Below are 23,258 nucleotides of genomic sequence, written 5' to 3'. Positions count from 1 at the left end.
AACCCACTGTAAATACTTCTATTGCCCGCAAAGTCTCCAGAGCTAAAATTTACTACTGTGCGAAAACTAGTCATACCAGTCAGAAATAACAGTCGGTTTATTATGTATTTGTGCTCTAGGTTCTTCTTCTAGTCTGTCCCCAGCACACCTCTACTGCATTCTCTTCTTTTTCCCTTTTGTAAATGTATTAATGAATCCCAATTTAATTTGAGGTTCAAAAGCTGCAGCAAGAGACCTAGTGAAATGCTATAAAATTTAGAAGCTTCATATAAAGGAACAGAAACAAGCCTATTAAATGGGAGATGAAGTGGCTTTTGTGGTGGGGGTTTTTAAGTTTTCATGAACTGAGAAAAATCGTGCAATACTGCCTATGAAATGTCTATGTAGGGATGTTGGCTTTCTAATATTTTACACCTTGAAAGGTTTTAGTGCTGCTTTCAATGTTGAAGAGAATGTGCTGACAAGATGGCAAAGGGTTTTTTTTCTTATTTCTGGAGGAAATCCGCTTTCGTTTCTGTTCTGCTTGCGTATTTAATTTCATCTTCACCTTTCTCTGCAAGGCAAACCACGCACGTACCGCAGGACAGTGTCCACTCTGCTGCCACTAAGCCTGGTGAGGAGGGAGACATGGCCCCAGAGGGCCAACGTGTCCCAGCATGGCTGCCTTGTGGCCCATGCTGCAGCCAGGTCAGACACTCATGGTCTGGGGCTGCAGGGAGATGAAATGTTACTTATGAAAGGTGCCTCCTCCACTCCCCTCCACTAATTTTAGACATTATTAGACATATAGAGACACATGATCAACATCCTAACTGAAAACATTGAGGTACAGGTTATATGGAGAAAAACCATGAGCTGAGATGGCCTTGTACCCCTTGCACCCAGTTCTTTTGTGCTATGAACAGCTCAACCTGTATCGTGCTAAAACTCTTAACAACTGCCAGATTTGACAGAATATGCATCAAGTCTTCCTGATCTTTGTGCAAGCCCCAAGACAAGGAACTTGATCACATCTGAATTACAAAGTCAGAACCTGACACTTGCTCTGGAGGGAGCCAGAATGCACACACTGACACCCAACATGACAAATAACTGAGTGTGAAATGGCAGCTTAGAAACTGGTCTGTAGTGGTTGGAAAACTCCACACTTCCGCAAAGGAAAGCTTGCATGACCTTCTCCACTTGGCTTTACTTTGAAACAGAACCCTTGATTTTTAAAACAGTTCCACTCTGTGCACAAATCTTATTACAAAGCCTATGTCTTCTGCTGATAGTGCTGTAAGCAATTTAGAAACCTAATACAATCATATGTCTGTACAAAATAAATGCTTGTGTTCCCAACACACAAACACCATATATATCACGCTTGTGGGATCCATTTAAATGAAAAATAATCATACTGGTCACACTAAGATTTTTATTATAAAAATAGTAAAGTTACTCCTGATTCTTGTACAGAAGTGAGGTTTTTCTGTTCGCTGTGGGCCTTTTAATCTATATGAACTAACTTGCCAAATATTGTGCTAGTGATTAAGGTTTTTCAGCCCAGTTATTATTGCAGGCAATACTTAACACCACAAGGATGGATGACACACAGAAAAGCTACCAGTACAGTAATTTCCAGTAGTGATGCAGAGGGACTGTTGGTTGTTGAAGCTAATGGAGAACATGGACTAATGTCTAATGAAAAACATGGAGAATATCAGTTTTGGCCATCCCTGCTGTTGTCAAAAAGGCTTCTGGAGGGACCAAAGTAATAAGTGAAGTAAGTGTTTCTACTCAAATGACCTCTTCTTCAGTAAACTTCTCATCCATTTCTGATGCTGTGGAATGGCCTGCGCAGCTACATGTACAGTCATAAATAAAACATGCCAGAAGGAGAGTGGTGGCTCTCGTGTCCCCACAGATAAACCTTCCCACTCAAATCCTGTTAGTCTTATTTGTATGACTCCTGTGCACAGTCCCTTGTCCTGCCTTATACATGCTCTGGGCTGTAGCTCAGGGAGTGCTCACAGGCATTGGCCAAAACCATGCCATGGGCATGCCAGTAATTCGAGTAGAGATAACTGTCTGATAGCACTCAAATTCATGTTCTAGCCTTAGTTTACAGAGATGCTGACTAACACAACAAGAAATGAAAAGACTTCTTAACTACTTTTGACGTGAGGCATGAGTTTCACCATTCCAGAGGGTGTAAGATTCCTCTCAAATCAAGGTTGGCTTTGCTATCTTCTCTTGAAAGAAGATAAAGAATTAAGACAGGTAAAGAATTAGGGAAAAGGAATCCTGAAATTCAGGAAGAATATCTGTGCTGTCTTATCTTCTGTTACTGTCTGTACAGTATGTTGAAACACGGTATTAAAACAGAACATGCTCTAACTTCCTTCCAGAGAGCAGAGGAGTCATTTCAGCTACAGCTGTGATGGGGAGAAGGTAAGAACAGGTTCTTACTGTGTTCTGGATTCCATTACAACATAGAGGAGTTTCTTGTCATCAACCTCCATGAGAGCCCAATGACCATTCAGAGATCAATGCATGAGTTTGAAATGTTTCAAATATTTGCAGAAAGCTCAGATGTCTTACAGAGAAAAAGGTTCCTGGTCAATACATTAGCATTCATGCATCATAAAGAGAAAACAACATCAATTCTAGAAATCTTATCAGAAACGAAAGGGAGCAGCTGGCATCCATTCATTTTTCCTTATTTACACACATTTTCCCTAGTGTTCAACTTCATTTTATAGTCAATACAAAAAGAAATAAATTTTCTTTCCAGAAAATTAGATCTAAGATAAAGTTTTCTTTTGTAAAGAAGGGAAGTAAGATTACATTAGTAATGCACTGGAGTAACGGCTGTGGAGTGATTCAACAGCCAGACTGTATATGGCATGTCAACCTCTCTGACAACAAGGTGGGTTGTTTTGTCTTTTAAATAAACTGCTAGGAAAGAGTATGAGTTAAGACTTTCAAAATTGCAATGGCAACGTGCTCATCAATGAACAAATCTACTCCCTTCCCTTAATACTAGTGATAAAAAAAGAGGTAGAGGTGATGCTTTACTTGCCATCATAACAAGACATTACTTATCAAAAAAACACTGGAGTAGGTTTTCACAAACTAAGCTATTTCAGAAGCAGCTGAATTAAGTGACCCTGTCAGAAGCATTTTCTTCCCTTTTATTTTTTTTTATACTACACTTTATACTATACATTTTATACTACACCTAAAGAATGATTGTCTTTATTAAAAACCATTTTAATATTGCAGTCATCTTTGCTTATTTTTTTAGTTCTAAATGAAGCAGTACTATACTTTTAACAATTATCACACTGTCACAATAATAAAATATGTGTACATGTTCAAGTATAACATACATACAATGTTTAAAAATGATCAGGTAGCTCTTTATTTTTCTTCTTTCTTTTTAGCAAAACACAGAGAAAAAATATAAACTGAATAATGCTTATGGCAGAAATGTTTCTGTTCCTTCAATGAAGGAAAAGACAAAAATGAAGCTTCTGCTGTCCTAAGCAGCACTAACATCTGTTAATATACATCATATAGCTAATACCCCTTTTGATGCCTTTTAAAAAACATTTAAAACCTTTTCTTTCCCTTAGGCATATATACATACAAAACAGATAAACAACAGTAAATTACTAAAGCTTCACAAAATTATGCAGTAAGGTTGTATTAATTATATTTGTACATTGACCAATACAAAATCATGTGTTTCTTGAATACTATCTCCTTAGCACTAACCATGAAAAACTCGCACCGAATGTGCAGGGTGCTGCTATAAAATCTCAAATGGATTAATCTGATATTTTAAAATCTTGGCTTGAATATGAAAAAAACTTAAAGAAAAGTAGAAGCAAATACAAAGGAACTGACTGCAAAGGAACAAGTTATTGCATATCAGTTGATGGACAGTAACTGTCTCCTGGCACACACTTAACCCATGGTCAATAAGAGGTCTTTTGATTTAGCCATTGACTTTCATGAATGAATTAAACCTGAAAACACGTGGAACACTTACTCACTTTAAGCTCACAAAAACTTTGGAGTTTACAGTGATAGAAAATCATCATTAAAGTACATATCCAATAAACAAAAAATGAGGAAAAGTACAACATGTAACAATATATTGTAAAAATTAACTTAACTAAGGAAAAAAAATACACTGGGCTATGGGTCTTTCTAGAGGGGCACGTTTAGTGACAGAGTATGGGACCAAAACAACTAAAGAACCTTTCTGAGTAATGAATAAGGAAGTTCCCCTTGTTCAAGGGCAGAAACTGAAGAAGGGGCTAGACAGGCTTATTACTCTGAAAATCAGGGAATGAGAGAAGCAGAAACAGATTGGATGCATGCACTAATCATCAAATAATTAGAGAAAAATAACATAAAGTCCTCTACTTATGAATCAGCTCAAAAAATTAAATAAGTGAAGAGATATTTTCCACTACCACTAAAGGAAAAACTGGTGTGTGCGTGTAATCACAAAATTTTCCAATGATTGGTATGTTAGCACGGCACTGGACAGTATCCTTGAGAAAAAGAGCAAATGTTTGCACACCCATGACACAAGTTTTTGGCAGGCTTTCCTTCCTCAAACAATAGTTTGTGTTGTATTGCCTCTTTCAGGATTTTCACCACAGAATACAACAGAACTCAGATGGATCTAAAGCAGTGACTCCCAAATCTAGCTCATCTGTGGACAAACAACATTGAGATAGAAGTGGCAGGGTAAAGCTAAACAAATGAAAACCATTATTCTGTGCAGTGAATGTAATAAAATTTGGCAACCTTTTAGCATGGCAAGATGATCAGGAAGATCACAGTCAGACTGAAACTCTGCCTAGCCCACCCATTCAGATGGCAAGGACAGCTCAGGAAGGCTTTGGACTGATAAACTATGTCTGGGTTTTTGCCCAGCTAAACATGTCTACAGTCAGCACCTCAGAACACTGCAAGGAAACATCCAACAGAACACAACCCATACATTAATGAAGTGTTTTAGTAATTGAAAGAGTTGGTTATTCTCACATAAGCCTGTGACACCGGAACCCTAAATACACAATTAGGTTGTCTGCACAGACTGTTGATGGTACTGGAACAAACATCATCGTGTTTTTCTGACCATGGTGTGGTCAGACCTGGAGATGGGTGGGTTATAGATTGAAGAAGCTAAGAACACACTGTTGTCCCATTGCTTATGGGGGGCCAGCACTACCTGGCCATAAAGTACTTACTGCCACTGGCAAAAAATGGCATGGTGCCTACCCCTAAGGTGCTACTTAAAATAAACATTGAAAAGGACACAGTGAAAGAGATTTAGGTACTGGAAAAAATCTAAGCAGACAAAAATGCTGTACAGGTCTAAACAAATATCAGCAATTAAGAAACGGGGGAAGGTTTGACCCATGTACTAGAATACAACCCAAGTAAATCAAGTGAAATCATGTGGGTGGCATAAAAAAACTTGGCTTCTAGAGCAAGCAGGCACAAGATTTCTTTGCATTCAAGATACCTCAGATCTCATTTTCACTTTCCAGAAACCAGCCTTACTAAAATATGTTGAGCTAGACTGGTGACAGCCCATATAAAACCTATGTTTGACACACATGAAGCATCTGACAGTCATTTACGCTATAGGATGATGGGCTAGTGAGCGTGAGTAGATCAGCTTGCAGTGTCAATGTCATTTAAATGATGCAAGTAGTAGTTCTCAATATTCTTGTCCAGTTAATAGGCAGGTAAAACAAATAATGACTCAAATAAATAAACCACCTGCACTGCAGCCATACAGTATCTTTGGATGTCTCTAGTATGAACCTGTTAAGACGTGTCCCAAGCAGCACCACTGACATGCACAATATTTAGACACCATGTCTCTGCTAATATACCTGATATTGAGTGAACACTTAGGCTGACAAGCAACTTCAGCAACTGAAGGGTAGCAACATAAAAACATGTACTGAGATCACTGACACAAGACAAATTCAGAAGCTTATTCTTCAGCCACTAAAAAGAAGGCTAATAATATTTTTGATAATCAGTTTTTAACTCCTATAAAAGCTAAAAAATATTTTAAAATTCTCATTTCTTTCTCCAATCACATTCTATTTTTTAAAAAAGCCCCAAAGTATTCTTAGGAGAAAGGTCTTATTTGAGAAAAAAGAGCAAATGTTTCTACACCCATGACACAGTTTTTGGCAGACTTTCCTTCCTCAGACAGCCGTTTGCGTTGTATTCACTCTCTCTTCTTCTTTTAATGAACTGTTCTTCTAATTGGAATTTCTTCTTCTAATGTTTCTCCATTAACCATGAAAACAAAAAATCAAGTTTCTACATTGAGCTCTTTTTTTCAGCCCACATAAAACCTTGTCATCTTCTCCAAGTCCATCAGGACACCACTAAACACATTTGAAGTTCTCTGGGCTAGAGTAACAGTGACATGATTTCCCTTTGTTATGTGGACAATTTATTTTCACATTGGCATCTGCTAATACCTTCATTACAACCACCACATTTCTTCACACCCATTCAACAAAGGATGTTTCTTTGCTTATGCGAAACAAGCAGTAATGGAAAACATCACTGCAGCGAAATTAGGACTTCCTGCAAAGATATCTGCAGTATTTCTCCTTTTCACAGAAAGATCAACGTTTAAGAAAAAGCTCTGGACCGGTTTTATTTTTTTTTAAAATTATTTTCTTATTATGATTTAATATCTATCTTGCAGTCTCCTCACTGTTTATTTGTCTGACTGCTTCTCTTCACAACGTGAATAGCTTTGGGGAAGATGGAAACTAATGACCTAGCTAAGGTTTTAACCCAGACCCCCTAGTGTTTTACCAGCTGTGCTATTAGGTTAACTGGCTGAATCTCCTCTGCTTCTCTCTCTGATATTGCAAAACCCAGTCTATGTATAGCATGCAATAATGTTTAAATTTTCCCCACCTTTAAACCTCCCTCTGCTACTGCCTAGCCTTGAAATTCATATAATCTATCATTGATAAATTAGAATCTGGGGAAGGATCAGACAGATTACCCAGATGGTAGCCAGGGAATAAATATCCAACCTTTCCTAATGCAAACCTTGCATAATGCTCTCTGATGCAAATTTTAAGTGCTATACTGAGGACAGAGAAGAAAAGACATTTGTGGAGATGTTGATGCACTGGCTAAACAAAAAAACATTGCTCATGCACCATGTTACACATAATTTGTTATTGTAACATACCTTACACAAGATGATTTTACTATGGTGCTTGAAAAATCAGGGCAACAGTGACTTATAGTACAAAAGCCTGCCCTCCCAACTGCCCCTGAAGTGAATCTTTAATTTTAGTAGGTAGATTGGACTGCTAGAATTAATCTCAGCAGCAACATGAAAAACCTGAGGAGTACGTCTGCTTTGTACAATCAACATTTGTCCAAGTTTGCCTAATAACATGCATACTTAGGAAAATCACGGAGGAGAGTAAAGAAGGAATGGCATTTTTAAATGTATAATATGCAAGGCCTGCAGGCTTAACAGTCTAAATTTCAGGTTTGAAAAATTTACTCTCCCCACAGACTGCTGTTCTAAGGTTCCTTGGATCAACTCAGATCTTCCTTTTCATGAAGTAAATATACTGAATACCATGACATATAGATATATATACACACACACATATATATTTTGTAGACAAGACTAAAATACACATGATGTGTCTTTTCTGTCTTGCACACATGTAAAATAAACCATAATGTTTTTACAAAAACACAAAATCAGCGTGTTTTCCTCAGTCTCCAAATGCCTTTGTATCAGTCTTATTTTTACCGCAATTTATGATTTGACTGATTTTTCCCTTCCTTGTTTTGCAGCTGTTCCTTGATGAGCATTTATTCTGCAGCCTTTTGGGATCCTTTGTGATAGAAAGAACTATCTAGTGTTAGCTATTAATATATATATTATATAGATTTCAACTCGCTGTCCTATATATTAACTTAAAATGACATCAAATGTCTTAGATCAGAGGTTCTTTATAGAGAAGCTTCATAAAAAGGTTAATTTAGTTTCTAAGGGAGTAGAGTGTCCTGAAAACAATGGTGCTGTTGAACAGGCAGACCACAGGCAGTTCCCAGTTTATAGGCCACCACGGGAAGCTGTCCCAGGGACAGGGGTCATACCCAGTAACTTTATATCAAGCCTGGTGACAGCAACATTGACTGTCACTTTGTCAAGTTCTTCATCAGTAACTGCTGTGGCTTATCTTGCTCCCTGAGCCCAGAGGCAGGGAATTTGACAGCTGCCTAATGAAGTCAGTGGAAACTTCTCTACTGAGAAGTCTCTCTGCTGGCAACTATATAAACTCTCTCAGAATAAGTCAATTTTGCTCCCTAATTCAAAAAGAGAATCCCCAATTTAGTTTAAAAAATGAAATAAAGATTCATCCTCAAGTATAACAAGATTTAACATCAGCAAGAAGAGTGCAATGACCATCTGCTAGTATACAAAATGTATTTGTTGAGACCCGGCTCTGGGTTTTGATTGTACAGATACTATTATCTACTTCAAATCCTACTTCTGCAGTTTTGCTGTCTCCCAGTGTGGCTTATCACATGTAAATCATACCCTTTCCTGCTTCAATTCTTCTTGCAGATGGCCAGTACTACCATGAATTTAGTGTAGGCCACAGATCATATCAACCTAAAGCTGAGACTGGCTGGTGTATATTTGAAACTCAAGTACAGTCTGAAACCAGCATCCTGAAATGGCAATTGATTTCTTTTACAATTAACCTGTTTTGGCAGAGTAACATAACTTCTAATGCTTTGGGGCAAGAAAAGCAGGTCTTCTGGAGTGCTTGAGAGACAGACACAAAGCTATTCACTCCACAGCTCAGTCAGAAAAACAGTAATCTTTCAACACAGAAATGTTGATTAGTAATTAAAGTAGACATATTGTAGATTTTTTGCTCATCACATTGAGACTACATTTCAGTGCACTTCTACCGTCAAATTAAAAATACAGAGGTAAAAATGAATCATGGCCTGATCCTTTTTAAAGACTGATAATAAATTTAGCACTCACTAAATTGAGAAACTAATGTAGTTTTTTGAGTCACCAAAGAAGTTTAGCACACAGCTCTACTGCATGGCTTTGCCATCACATACAGATCTGCTCTGTGTACTTGTATGCATCATATTCCTACTTCATCATGTGACTTGAGACGAAGAAGGTATGTTTTACAGAGTTAAGTGTGACAGTTTCAACTAAAACCTGCTTTTCCTCCTTACATGATGCACTTTTTCTGGCTGTTGAGGGCATAATTCCTCTAACCCCAGTTCTCTGGGCATGAAGATTTTCTCCCAGCCTGGCATAGTGTTCCTACATACCAGACAGAGCTCAGCTCCTCTGCACTGACCCACTTGGAGCGTTATATGCAGAAGAGGCACTCAAAAATACCTGTGGCTTTGCACTCAATGCATGACTCAAGCATCTTTCTTTAAGAGCCTGAAATACTTCAGTCTACATCAAGTAAACTTATTACCAAGTCTGATTTAACCTTAAGTGGTGTCATCGTTAACATGGCAAGCAGAAGAATTTTAATGACAAGAATCATTTTATTCTCTAGCTCCTCAGTGCTCTGAATAGATCCCAAATCCCCAAATGAGAGCAAAAAACGTATTCTCAGGGAAAAAGTCTTTTTAAGATCTAAAAGCAAACTACAGTATCTTTTTTGTTACAATAGGAATTCTTTGATCTATTTTCTTCCTTTTGGTTTGTCTTTTTAAGAAGAAAATAGATTTCAGGGAAAAGAATCTCTACCATTGAATGTCAGTATTAAGCCATAAATCTCATCAGGAATTGTAGGCGCAAAACACCCAATTGGTATTCTGTGTCTTCCGCACAAGCAAAAACATTTATATTTTGTTAGAAGAAAATACATGACTGTAGAATTTATGTGATGACTGTGTACAAATAAGCATGCCCAGAAAACAGTTAAAGGGGAGAAAAATACCTGTATGAAATCTAATGAGCAAATTAGGAAATTGTAGTTATAGGAATTCAGTTGCTACTTAGTGTTTATAGGGAAGCACAAAGAGAACATCAAAATGCCTGATCACATCCCATCTGTTACTACCTCTTGCTGGATAACATCTTGGCTGCCAAAAAAGCTATTTAAATTTACTACATTACAACTACTGATAAATATCACTTCTGTGAAGATCTAATACTAAATAAGGACAAGATCTGAGGATAAACCTTACAAGCAGTTGTGTCAAAAAGATCCAAATTTTGCTTACTATAACACCTGTACTCCTACAAGCCTGCAGTTTCTTACTCCCTGTCCCTGTCTGTGATATGTTTTTAACAGAGCACATAACTGTACAACAATCCTCAAAAGCTGGATCATGTCAACAACTGAAAGAAATAAAGCTAGAACAGAAAGAATGACAGAAAAAACTAAAAATGAAAAACTGCTGGGAGAACGTGATGGAGAAGGTGCCGACTTCTGTTCAACAATTTTGGAGGTGCTTACTCTGGGCACTGTCCACATAGATCTGACAGAATGCTGCCATGAAAATGCCTCAAGCAATGGAATACATTTTCCAGCACATCACAGCAGCTGCAACAGCAATTCTGCTTGCAATCCATGTCCAAAAAGAAAAGTTCTCAGTGGTCCTATTTCAGCATATCTCAAGGACTAATTAAATCCTCATTACTATCTTCTAATTATTCCAGTGCTCTGGGATTTCACTCAGCAAGTCCCCAATGGTGCATTAGATGAAAAGGGTTAAATAACCTGTGTTGATTTTGAGACTCCAGATCTATTTCAGACCTTTAGCATATCATCAGCATTATCATGAATATTTAACTAAGTACCGCTGTGAAAATTATAAGGGGAAAACAATTAAAGATTTTTTAAAAATTAATTCTGACCCATATACATTTGCACTAATAAATAAGGCTTCTTTAAGTATCCCCAATATGAGAGTGCTTGCCAGAGTAATAACATGAAGTCATTAACTGTTTCCATTAAATTCAATGGTTTTTAGGAACTCCCAATTCACTATTTTAATATAAGACTGAAACTTGACATGTACATATCCAACTGCATAAGCATGAGAAATACTACTTAAAAGCAGGTAAGTTTTCTAAGCTTTTTCAAAATTAGGTAAGGAACCATTCATTCCTGCAGGGGGTAAAAGTGCCCTATTTCAACATTATTGTGACACATATTCTCCTAACAGTGCTTGTACAGGTGAGTATTTGTATAGGCAGACGGAAATCTCCATTAGTTTACAAAAGTAAGAATGGGAGTATAAGCTAATGGCCAAGATGAAGGTTTCTTTTTCACACTGCAGCTTCAGGAAACTAATTTAGGGTGTTAATTGGGATATGCTGGGTTTCTATTTGATCCCTAGAAATAATTTCTAACTCATTGAGCAGTTCTGGTTACTAAGGACATCCTCAAAGTGCAGCTTCCAAAACCCAAACAAGTGAGTAGGTAGCTGAACATAAGGAACTCAAGAGACTGTGTACCTCAACTATTTGCCAAATGGTATGACAGCTGTGGTACATTGCTGCTCTACCTCTGGGCCTGATGCAACTAAAGTTTATAAAAAGCTTTGAGTTCAATAAACACAAAAATTCAAACCTCTACTTTTGATCATATAAAGAAACGTCTGGAGTAGGTATATCAGAAAAAAAGAGCAAAACATGCATCCTCCTTCCCCCCAAAAGCATAGCAAGTTTAAATGACTACCTCAATCAGTCATGACTACACTGCCATTATGGTATCCCTAAGCAATGGTAATTGTTGGGATTCAGCAGCAAACACACATGCAGGTGGAGCGGCCGTGGCCACTCCTGCTTTTCCAAGAGACTTCTGACACCAGACCTACACAGCCTGCTCCCTCTATCCCCAGAGCTCTCCAGCTCTGACAGGCCATTATGATGTATGGGACTTACTTCAAGTCTCAGTACTTTTAAAGACGTATGAGCTGAGACACAGGCTATGTACATAAAAGTAAATACAATTTCTTGTTACCTAGGTAGACAACATCTGTTTGTAGAACTAAAACCATTTCACTGATTTGGCATCAAACAACAATGGCCAGTTACCAATTCTGGAACAAGAACAGAAGTCCCTAGGATAGTATGCTCCATTTACACTGACCAGGTCCAAATGTCCTACAGCTCGAGCAGGAAACAAAAAAACTTTAAAATTATTTTTAAAAAGTAAACATTTTCATGCTTATTACAGAAAGCACGAAATAAGCTATATAACAAGAAAGCTGAAGAGCACAAAAAAATCCAATCCCCCAAGAAATTTCTATTGCTGTATATATGCACAACAATACTACTCCTCTCCTTCCACACATAGAGTGTACATGTAAAAATATGCTCACTGCTTCATGCTGCACTGTATGACAGGGAATGTATACTCTTAGGCAGGCAAACATAAAAATCCCAGCTGGGCGCTGAGTAACCATGGAAAGCAGGGTAAAATATAGTCAAACACTAAGGTAAGCGTAAACCTAAAGGTTCAAGGTAGTGGTTTAGCATCCAAAAGTGCTAAAGCTCAGACTCCACCTGTCAGTCAAGCTTCGTGATAGCTGATAAATAACATTTTTTTTCAAGTATCCAGAGCAGAAGATTTTCCTCAAGAAATGAATACTAGTCCTTTGTTTATCCAATTCTCTCTCTAAACAAGGAAAGAAATGCTATACAAAGTGCAAACCCAAATAACATTACCTTATCCAATGTAGTGTCACTGGGGTTTTTGTTTTCATTTTCATTTTTCTTTTCTTTTCTTTTTTGGGGAGAAAAAGTATCAGTAAGCCAAGAGTTTAAATTACTGTAACAGATGCCCAAGGATCAGGTGTCCTTAGCAGCAACGATTTTCTGCTCAGGTTTTTATCAGTAAATGACAAGCACCTTCCCTTTGAGCCCCCATCATTCCCCCTCCTTCCTTTCTTCAAGTTCAGTGGAAACCAGTTCAAGCAAGCAAAGGAATCAACTAATGTAACAGCCTTTTTAAAAGGTGAAGTTTTCCATTTCAAAGGAGCCTCTAATCAATGACAGCGCACAAAAGGGAATGCACGTATGTTTATGTGCGTACGGCACAGACTTTAGAGAAGCTTTGGGGAACATGTTCTGCAAAATCAATATGACCTAGCTACTTACAAATTTTGAATCTCCCCCATGAACCAAATGGACTTCTTTTACAAGCTGGGTCACAAGATCATGCACATTACACCAGTTTTTGTATATGAAATGTTCAAAAACTGCAACATTCCCAAAAACATTTTCTCTAAGAAAATACCTACAAATCTCACTGCAGAGAAGAAAAAATAGACTAAATAAATCTGTAAATTTTACTTCTCTCACTGTTATTTATTTGTTTGACTTCCCAGTTATAGCACCTGTCTTCTCTGTTTTACTTCTGAACATCCCTCTGCCTCTCCTGACCATATAATGACCCCCAGTTTTGTTCTACAGCAGAACAGAGAGGTTTGATCTTTCCAGCTCTGTCAGACCTGCATAACTCATCCCCCAACGCCAGGTGAGGAATACACACTGCAGAAACAATTATTACTGGGTAATATAACATTTTGTGCCAAGACCCAGTTGTGCCAGGAAATGTAAATATCTTTGTGAGATGTTTGGGTCTTTAAAGCCTCCATCTGATCCATTCTTGCTGCCTTGTGACATCTATTGCACAAGGCATCATATACTTGTATTCGACACTGAGGCCATTCTTTTTCTCACCGAACATGCACAGTATTCCGAATTTTTTAAAGGGGAAAATAAGTCCCTGCACTAACAACTGAGTATAAAGAATGACTGAAAAGGAAACAAAACAAATAAGCGTGGAATTCTGTATTTCATGTTCTCATTAATCAGCAGTCCTGGAGGAGGGGACAATCAGCCCAGAAAAATAGCAAAAATTAAGACTCTCTGCTCTTCTTTGTGAGTCCTCTTAGCTCCTCCTGGATGCTATCCCAGAAATTTGTCATTCTGTGAGTTCAACTTGTTTCACTGTGAGAAAACTTCTAGTATTTATGGTATCCCCATATGGTACTACTTAGGATATTTCTGGAAGCAAGACATTTTAGGAGGGGTATTTCATAAATAACTCCATGTTTATCACAGTTATCATGTGTCTGTTTTGCAAGCCTGTCACTGGCACGTTAACCACTGCATGGACAGGATGCCCAATTTACAGCAGTTGATTGTATGTATGGCCATGCAACAAAGCTGTGACAACTATCTTCCATGAGCTAGAGAGGAAGGAGGTGAAAGGAAAAAGGCTTAAAAGTTAAAAAAGGTAACATTAATTTAAAAATGCTCCGTTTATTTTTGTGAGCACTTGCTAGGAAGCACCCTTTTAGAACCGTGCTGTTGCCTGCAACATTTTCCCTTGCAAGATTTCCAAATGTTTGAACCATTTGACCTAAATATTTGATTTCCTTTTATATTTAAAGATATTTTTATCCTAGAACTGGATAGAGGACTATCGTGTCCATGCAAAGATATTAGAGATAAGAGTTTTAAGAACAGTAGCAAAACTGTAGTGCTCATAGCTAGCACTATTTCTGCATATCTAAATTTCAAGATAGACAACAAGAAGTTGTATTCTCTAAGACATGACTCAAGTATTCACAGAAACTGCCTTTATACCCTGGGCATTCACTATATTTTGAGAAAACCTTGTTTTCATTTATAGTTTGGTAAAACCTGCTATTCCATTGCTCTTTCCCCATAGAAGGAACAGTCTCCAAGCCTCTTACAATGAAGACTGTCATTATTTTCCCTGGGAGAAGAAAAGAAATACCAGGAAATCTCACATGGCTAATGTGCATCTGCAAATGAAGGCTGCATTTGACACCGACTAAAAAAGCCCCAACACCTAACAAACCTCGGTCCTGTGGCATTGGTGACTGGCTCAAGGCAGGGTGGGAGCTGGATTCTGACTGGCTGCCAGGAGGCTGCGGTGGCATCTGACTGCCTGTAACACACAGAGAAAAAAGGGAAAACAGACTTGCTTTTAACATTTCAATGCACAAACCCAAGCCTTGCTGCATTTTTCAACCACTCAACATCAAAGAAATTGCCAACTGTATAAGGTAAAGACAGAGCTCAACAGGTCAAACTTTTTTCATATTTTTTTTCTTCTATTTTTTGAAACCCATGTAGCAAACATGCACAAACATATTCAGAAACAGGCATGGTGAAATGTTCAATTTTGTATTGAGTTCCCAACCTCACCAATATGATCCAATTTATAGCTGCAAATCTCCTGACACATATTTCTGTTAGAGAGTTTAACAAAATCCAAGTCTGCTGAACAATAGGGCTCGTCCTGCCGAGCTTAAACTGGCCTCCAGCCAGGCAGACATGGACTGCTGCCAACAATATTACCAATGAAAAATTCGGTCAATACAAAAATGACTAACAACAACAGTTTAAAAACTATTTCAATGAATCAGTGGTTTCAATATTGTTTGAATGTCCATGTAGAATATGGGAATAAACAATAATATGTAGGTGCATGTAGTGAAAGTGAAGCATGTTTGAAAGAGATCAGAGAGAAAAGGGGTATCTTATTATTCAAATAAAAGCAAAGGGAAGTTATTTATTAAAATAACTAGCCAGAACAGACAGATCCGTTTTTATTACTTCGTTCAAAAGACATCCAGAGAATTCATCCACTGCTGTCTACCCACTCAAACAAGAACAGCACTCACAGTGCTGTCTGTGAGGCTCAGGACACAAAATCTTCCCTTTCAATGTTAATGGATAATAACGCAGGCTTTTATTGCACTGATGCAAGTCACTCCTCTGGGTCACCATTCAACACCGTGTGAAGCAGGGAGGTCCATGCTACCATCCTCCCAGTGCCCCAAGGGCCTTGTGCCTAAGAGTCAACTTGTCACAGGAGTAACAATGAGACCTGGACATTCCCTAGGACTCCTCTTCACTCCTGGTCTGAGACATGCCTACTTGTGACAGCCCAAGAGGCTTGAAGACCACCTCAGATTAAGCAGCAAATATATACTTTACGCATTTAGACACTGCAGTGATGAGCACGGTATAAATAGCAGGAGACAGATTTATATCCCTCATCTTCAGAAACTGTTCAGATTATTTTCCGTTTGAAAGAAATGGAACGAATAAAAACAGAGGCAATAGATTTGTGCCTGCTGAGACTCATTTCCTCCTGCTCAGCAGCTGCCCCTCCGCAGTGCAGGAGCAAGAACCCTGCGGGCAGTCCTGGCGCTGGGAGCTGGGCTAACAGCGGGGCAGCAGGGGCTGCTCTTTAGAGCCATGAAGAGCCCCAAGTTGGACATAAATGCAGGAAAGCAAATGTGTCTGCTCTGCCCCATCCCCTTCCCATCCTCAAACTAACTGGGTCTCAGCACCAATTCCGAAGAAAAGCCAGACTGATAGAGAACAAAAAGAAAATCTATAAAATGTGGAATGTAACCATTGCCTAGCTATTCAGATGAGGTGCATTTGCACTAAAAACATGACACTCAACATTACCAGGAGCAGCTGTGACAACTGTCTCAGAGATGCAAATGCTGGACTAGAGGCAGAATTGTACCTCTAAAAGACTAAACATGCCACTCAGTGCCTGAGGCTTTGGGATCCATGGCCCATTCACGAACTCTGAGGCATATGACAATAGTGATGAAAAAATCCGGATTGTGTTTTGATGTCACTCAAGAGCAGGCTGGGGAGACAGTAAGTGCCTGCATTATAATGAATGCTTTTGGCTTGACAGGAAGTGACTCAAAAACTGTAAACAAACAGCAATTCCATGTGAACACAGGGCACTGCCACTTCCACTGTGTATGCCCGAGGCACTGCTATCAGACAGAATACTTTAAGTAGATTGGAACCATCTAAGATTTTTGCAAACACTTAAAAAAAATTAATAAAGGCAGGGTAGTCATGACTGCACCACACAGCCCTCAGCAGAGTCCCCCTTTAGGTGGAGGTTTGGCAACTTTGAGAGATGCTATAGTGCATAGAATAACTATGCTAGGCAACATATTTTGCGTTATTATACATGGTCTCTACTTTTTACATGGATAATAACATCAGTTCTCTGTCAGGAACCTTATCCTGCACAGGCAGATGTGCAAGCATAAACCAAGAAAGTCAAAGCCCAGAACCGTACGCGTAGTACACGTTACAAGGAAATCAGTTTCATCTGCATCCTTAGTCAACACAGACTCCAGAGTTTTGCAAATTTACTGAAATTATTAGCCTCTGCAAACACTAATGCTATTTTATCAGTACACTTTTTTACATTTACTTCTGTTTTTTTCCTGTATTCAACAAGCTTTAGAGCAAATTTTTTGCTTCACAAAGGAAAACTACTTCATAAACATACTCTAACAACGAACTTTCAGGAGAAGTATCTGCTATGCTAATTATCAGTGGGTGCTACAGATTATCCAGATGCTGGACATCAAGGTATTGCATCAAAATGTTTTCAGTCAAACTGCCATTTTATTCTTAGAAGCGATCTGAAAGGTAAAAGGAGGCTAAGCACCCAAATACCTTTGAAGACTTGAACTGAACTCTTAATTTGGCTATCTAACTCCTATTGATTGGGAGCTGATGACAGGACTTTAAAAACCTTTGAAGATCCTGTCTGCCATGCTTTTTAAGTTTCTTTGTCATGAAAAGAAATGACCTTAAAGATTTTCCATTTCTTTCCTTTAAATGATAGTAATCCTCTCTTTCAACAAGTATTGCAGTTGTGATTCTTGGAAGACACTTTAAATAATACATTAACAGACTTTTGTATTTTATTAGGGAAGGGAAACTTCGACAAAAGAAAAACAACCTCTTTTCTTTTTTAACATAAATTCTACAGCTATTTAAGAGAGAAAAAAAAATCCAATAACTTTTTTTCACTGACAGACTACTGCCTCTTTTGAGCCAATGATACACAGATGGAAGTTTAAACAGGGATGACCTTTTCCCATGTTTTGTACAGCGCTGTTGCCACATTGGTGAGGTACTCCATCTGCCAAAACTTATCCAAAGTGAATACTATGGATGTTTCACAATATTTTTATTATGCAAAATCACAGAAAATGCAATAATGCACATCAAAAGGATAGAAACTGCCACATTATTTCTTTCCCCTTTATTTAAAAGACCAAAACACTGTTCAAATATATATAGCTATCTAGTAAAATTAGTTGTTAAAGCTACCAAAACCAGTAGTCTATGTAATATAGTATCTGCTACTAAAAAAAACCCAACGGTCAGCTGAAGAGGTAAGAAAATTTAAAAATGCTTAATAACATATTTGTAAGCTGGTTTTCTATTTTTTTAAATTATGTGAATTGCTTTTAAACATTTTGCACTTTGAAAATCTACACTTCAAATTGAGTCAGGAGAGACTGCACAGCAGCTTTGGAAGATATGGACTGACAAAAGTACTAAACGGTGATTACATTATGACTACAGTCATGCAGTTAAACTGTAAAAGGTAAATTCCTTAGAGCCAACAAAGCAAGCAAGAGCAGACCTTTGCTATACTGCTGAGGAGGGGTCCTTACAGTCAATTACAGTCCACATCAGTAACATTTTGAAACAAGCTGAGGGCTCTCTGCTCCCACCACTGTAATGACACTGGAGGATGCTCAGCTGCAATACCCTGTGCCAGCTGGACAGTACCTCACAGAACTGTGCCTGAACAACTGAATCAAGAAAGCACTTCAGTGCTAACAGGTGCTCTCTGGGAAATTACTAGTTAAGGGGGGAAGGAGGGATATCAGCACAGGAATTTTAAGGTGTGTGAGGAACTGGGAAACAGGAAGGTGGGGGACTGATCATAGCTTGTGTTAAAAGGGGAATACTAGGCTGAAGGAAAGGCAGAAGTTAAAGATCTTGTGGCTTGTCTTTGGGACAATTCCCAATATAATTTAGGAATTAAGAGGTAGAATTGGATTTAATGATATTGGCTGATCACAAAGTAGGGAATTTTAGTCAATATAAAAGATGATAAAAATACTACCCTTTGGATCACCTTTCGGGTTGGAGTATCAAAAATGCAAACATTTATATTCACAGAAACAGGCCTTTTGTAATGGAAGAGCTGTAGGTTATCAGGTAGAAATGGGAGAAGAAAAGGAAGGAAAAATCTGACCGTATTTTTTGACCTAAAATGGTTGTAACTTACGAACAGTTGTAACTAACCATTTGATGTGCCACCAAAAGAAACAAATTTATTACTAGGATGAATTAGGAGGATTGTTTCCAGTAGAGACAAGACAACACAACATCCCTGCTGATGTGTCACTGGTGAGCCTTCATAGAGACAACTGTAGAAAGTCTAAGAGTGAACTGGAATGGGAACCATCTACCAGCATGACATAACAGGAGGCTCAAAGAGCAAGTATTATTTAGTATTACAAAAACTAAAGCTCTGATTTTGTGACATCTTTCTAAAAATACATTTGCAGCTAAATATCAAGGAGGAAAAAGAGCATGATGTTTAGGATGATAATCAAACCATTACTGGAATTTGAAACAACTTCCTTTTAGGAATAATGAGGTCCTGAAAATCTAGTGATTAAGATGAAATCTGATAAAATAATGGGATAATCATCTCACAGTAGATGTGACAGTAAAGGCTTACAGACCAGAAGGGACTTTCTGGGTCTCAGATCCCTACATCAGAAATGAAAGAACATAAGTAGGTTTCTATACGGGAGTGTTTCAAATGAGCTTTTCAGGAAATTTAAAGTGAGGCAAAATGACCTCAAAGGAAAGAAATTTTTCTACGGGTAGCATAAAGGGAAACTGGTCATGTGTTTTGTGTTATCTCTTCATCTTACAAAGCCTATGACCCCTTAAGAATAAAGACGATTTTCTTCCTTAATTTATGCATTGTAGCCAAGCTTCCTGTTGTATCAACAGCATTTTTTAAATTACTTATTCATTCCAGTAAAAACCAGGGGCTGTCTGCATATCCTCTCAAATTAAGACACACAAAATATTAAAACCTTCCTCATATCTATGCAGTAATCTGAGTGCAGATGTTTTAAAAGGCCTGAGACATGAGGACCCTTTCAGATACAGCAGCTGTGGCTGTGCTGGGATACAGAGTCAAGTACACTCAGACTAAACCTTCTGGCTTTGCTCAGTGCCACACTGAATAGGAAGTGAAATAATTGTTAGTACTGCCTGCACTGACAATGGGCTTGGTGTCAAGGGGCAGGAAAGCAAATATATTGCCCTCCAGGGCCAAAGCTCATTTTGCTCCAGAGGGGAAGGGAAAGCTGCAGCAGACACTGTCAGGAGGGTCTGTTTCATCTATGCCCCATTCAGAAGTCACCTCTGCATTTGGATCAAAGTTAAGCACTTTCTCCTGAGATTTTGGAAACAAGCCCAAAGCAAGCTGTCAATGGGAATCTTCAAAAAGCTGCGACTCACCTGGATAATGAGTGGCTTTCCAGTAGGTTATAGCAAGCACCTGTCTGCCTGAGGACTATTCCTCTCCGACAAATTCCAAAATCCCGCTGCAAACTGTGAAAGCACTAGAGCTCCTCAAAATTAAGGATGCACCATTTATTTATTTGTATAAGTGAAGACATAAGTCAGTTTAAATCTAGGAATCACTGCTTTTCTATCCTCAGTAACACCCACTCCAGACTTGTAATATCACTTTACAGTTATGAGAAGTTTCATTTGGAGGAATGAAATTCTTTCTGCTTTTACCTCTGCCTAACTCCCCATCCATTTAATGCATTATTTTCATTAAGCTTGGGAGAATTTCCAGCCCAGTGTATTTCTGCTGGAGGCCAATCCAGCATGGCGCAGCCCAGGATAGCAACCAGTTAAATCTTTTCTAATCCCTGCATTCAGAAATGGTGGCTCACAGCAGCTGGCATGCAGGAACTGAATAGAGCAGGCAAGCTCGTATTTCTCTCACCAGGCCAAATTAATAAAAACAAAACCCGATTTCTCCTTCTCGTTTTCCTATTCTTCCTGCTCCCCAATATTTTTCCTCTTTCAAACAATTTTTTTTTTCGTTTGAGAAGCCTAATGTTTGGCTGTCTTCTGAAGAAACGGGCACAGTGACAGATGAAAGGCCGTATTCATCGCCTAATTCAGAATAGGAAAAAAACGACTGCTGTGCATTTAAGATTCTAACAACCTTGCAATTTTGTAGAGCCGTTTTCCCCAACCCGTTCTTTTGAAGAAATCTGCTTTTATTCTGTTAATAACTAACCACAGTTGCAGCAGCATGGATCCGATTAGCAGTTCTCACGCTACAAAGGGTGGAGGGGGAAGGCTGTGAACAGGGTTGCCAATTTGTCCACTTGGGTCCCCAGGAGAAAGATTAGATGAGGTGCTTGCTCCTTTCTTCCCCACTTGCTCGCTGCTCTGCACTAGACTGCTTCTTCAAAGCTCAGCCACTGACTTAATTTCTTTTTTTCCCCCCTCTAAAGTCTCGTTTAACCGCCCCTCCACACATTTTGCACTCTGTGTCACCACATCCCTCCAAAGATACGGTGTGAATTGGTATGAGAGGGGTTGGGAGAGGCTGCGGCCGCAGCTTGCCAGCACCATCTCTCATACCTCTATGGGGCCTCTGAATTGCTTTTGGATTTTGTAAATTATATTTTCTTAAATTTGCACAAACCGCTGGGAAAGTGTCTATGTTCTTTAGGGAATGATCCAAACCCTGTAATCATACTGTGTTTTCTTCACTCTGTCCTTTTAAGCCTTCCATAAAAATGGCAGCTTTGCTTGCATTTAGACTGAAGTAGAAGATTGCAAAGGGTTGTATGGATTTAGTAATCCGTAATTACTTGGGACACATCATTACATGTTTGTTAATGCAAAAAGCATATACTTCAGCTAGTGAAAAACCATTCTCAATTTCTTTATGTCAATTAACCAGAATATAAAATGGTAATTGATGCAAGTGCTAAATATCTAAAAGCTCCTAACAAAGCAGACAGTAGTACTTCTTTCTTACATTTGGCTCATTTCTTCCTTCCAGAAATGAAACCTACCCTGCCATACACCTGAAACTTAAAACTACAGAATTCCACTCAGGGATTTAATCCAAGTTCCAAAACGAAGAATTTTTCATTAGCAATGCTCATTCTCTAGACTGCATTTATAACTATGAGGAGATTTTTTTTCTCTAAGCTGTTCCTCATGGTGTCAACTGAATTTAAGAGCCCAAGAAGCACAACAGATGTAGGAGACATACACTTCTAATATTTGCCACCTAATAAAAACCTTAATTCCTAACTTTAACATTGCCAAATTCTAAACAAACCGTATATCAATTTTCATTTGTGATATCTACAGTGTAAATACATGCAAGACAGAAAAGAATGAGTGAATGTGAACTGAAATTGCTGTTTCTTATCCGTATTTCTTTTCCCTTGATCCAGCTACATGTAAGAATTTCTCAGAATAAATATTCATCATCAAGCAGCATTAACTTGGCAGACCATCAGTGACGGAGTTTGAGTCGTCCCTGCTCTTCCCGGCTCTCTCAGGTTTAGCAAGCAGGTGGACATTGGAGCAGCACTATGTGGCAATGAACTATTTGGCTAGTCCTGCCTGTTACTCCTCATACTACGTCATTGCTTGTGATTAACGAGCGTTTTAGTGGCAAAGTGTATGTGCTCTCACTAATACTACCCTCAAAAGGAACAAACTCTTAGCTAATCTAGTTTTTCTTATTGCATTATATTGCAAATTACACAGTCCTGGTCTCAACGGTTCTCAGGGACAGGGGAGAAAAGGGCAAATTGAATGCATAAAGGATAAAAGCACCTTGTGGCAAACCTGCTTCCAAAAACCATTTGGTGAGTCTGATCTCCCTAGAAGACAAGATCTATCATGCCATATTTCATCTTGCCCAACAACGATAAGCTCCAAAGACTGGTGCATAAGCGAAGTAATTCTTCATGTATTTTTAATCAACCGAGAACTTTCATCTGGCGAGCTCCCTCTACAAGGTCACACGCACCACGCGCGGCCACGTGCCTCTCAGGCAGTTTGCAAACACCAAGTCCTATGTCAGCTTCTGTTTGGAAGGGGGAGTATCAACATTAGCAACCCCTGGTTATATCATTTATAAACATGCAGATGTGGATTATTAAAGATTAATGCATTTTGGGATTGGTGTCGGCATTCCGTTTGTCTCACGCCGAAACCAATTCTGTTCTTCATTAGTCAACGACAACCCACATCA

The 23,258-nt window shown here is 38.6% G+C and overlaps 1 protein-coding gene across 1 annotated transcript in view; it reads right to left on the bottom strand.

Moving 5' to 3' along the window:
- The window catches only part of ARID1B (AT-rich interaction domain 1B), a 324,487-nt gene that overhangs the window by 66,477 nt on the left and 234,752 nt on the right, over positions 1–23,258 (bottom strand). The window contains 1 exon segment of the mRNA XM_027688947.1: positions 14,925–15,014. Within this exon segment, the coding sequence (XP_027544748.1) occupies positions 14,925–15,014 (90 nt within the window).

The sequence above is a fragment of the Neopelma chrysocephalum genome, unplaced genomic scaffold (assembly GCF_003984885.1).
Source record: "Neopelma chrysocephalum unplaced genomic scaffold, ASM398488v2 Primary Assembly neopelma1_23, whole genome shotgun sequence".
Taxonomy (NCBI): domain Eukaryota; kingdom Metazoa; phylum Chordata; class Aves; order Passeriformes; family Pipridae; genus Neopelma; species Neopelma chrysocephalum.
The sequence above is the reverse complement of the archived record's forward strand: the minus strand, read 5'-3'. Positions and strand labels throughout refer to the sequence as shown.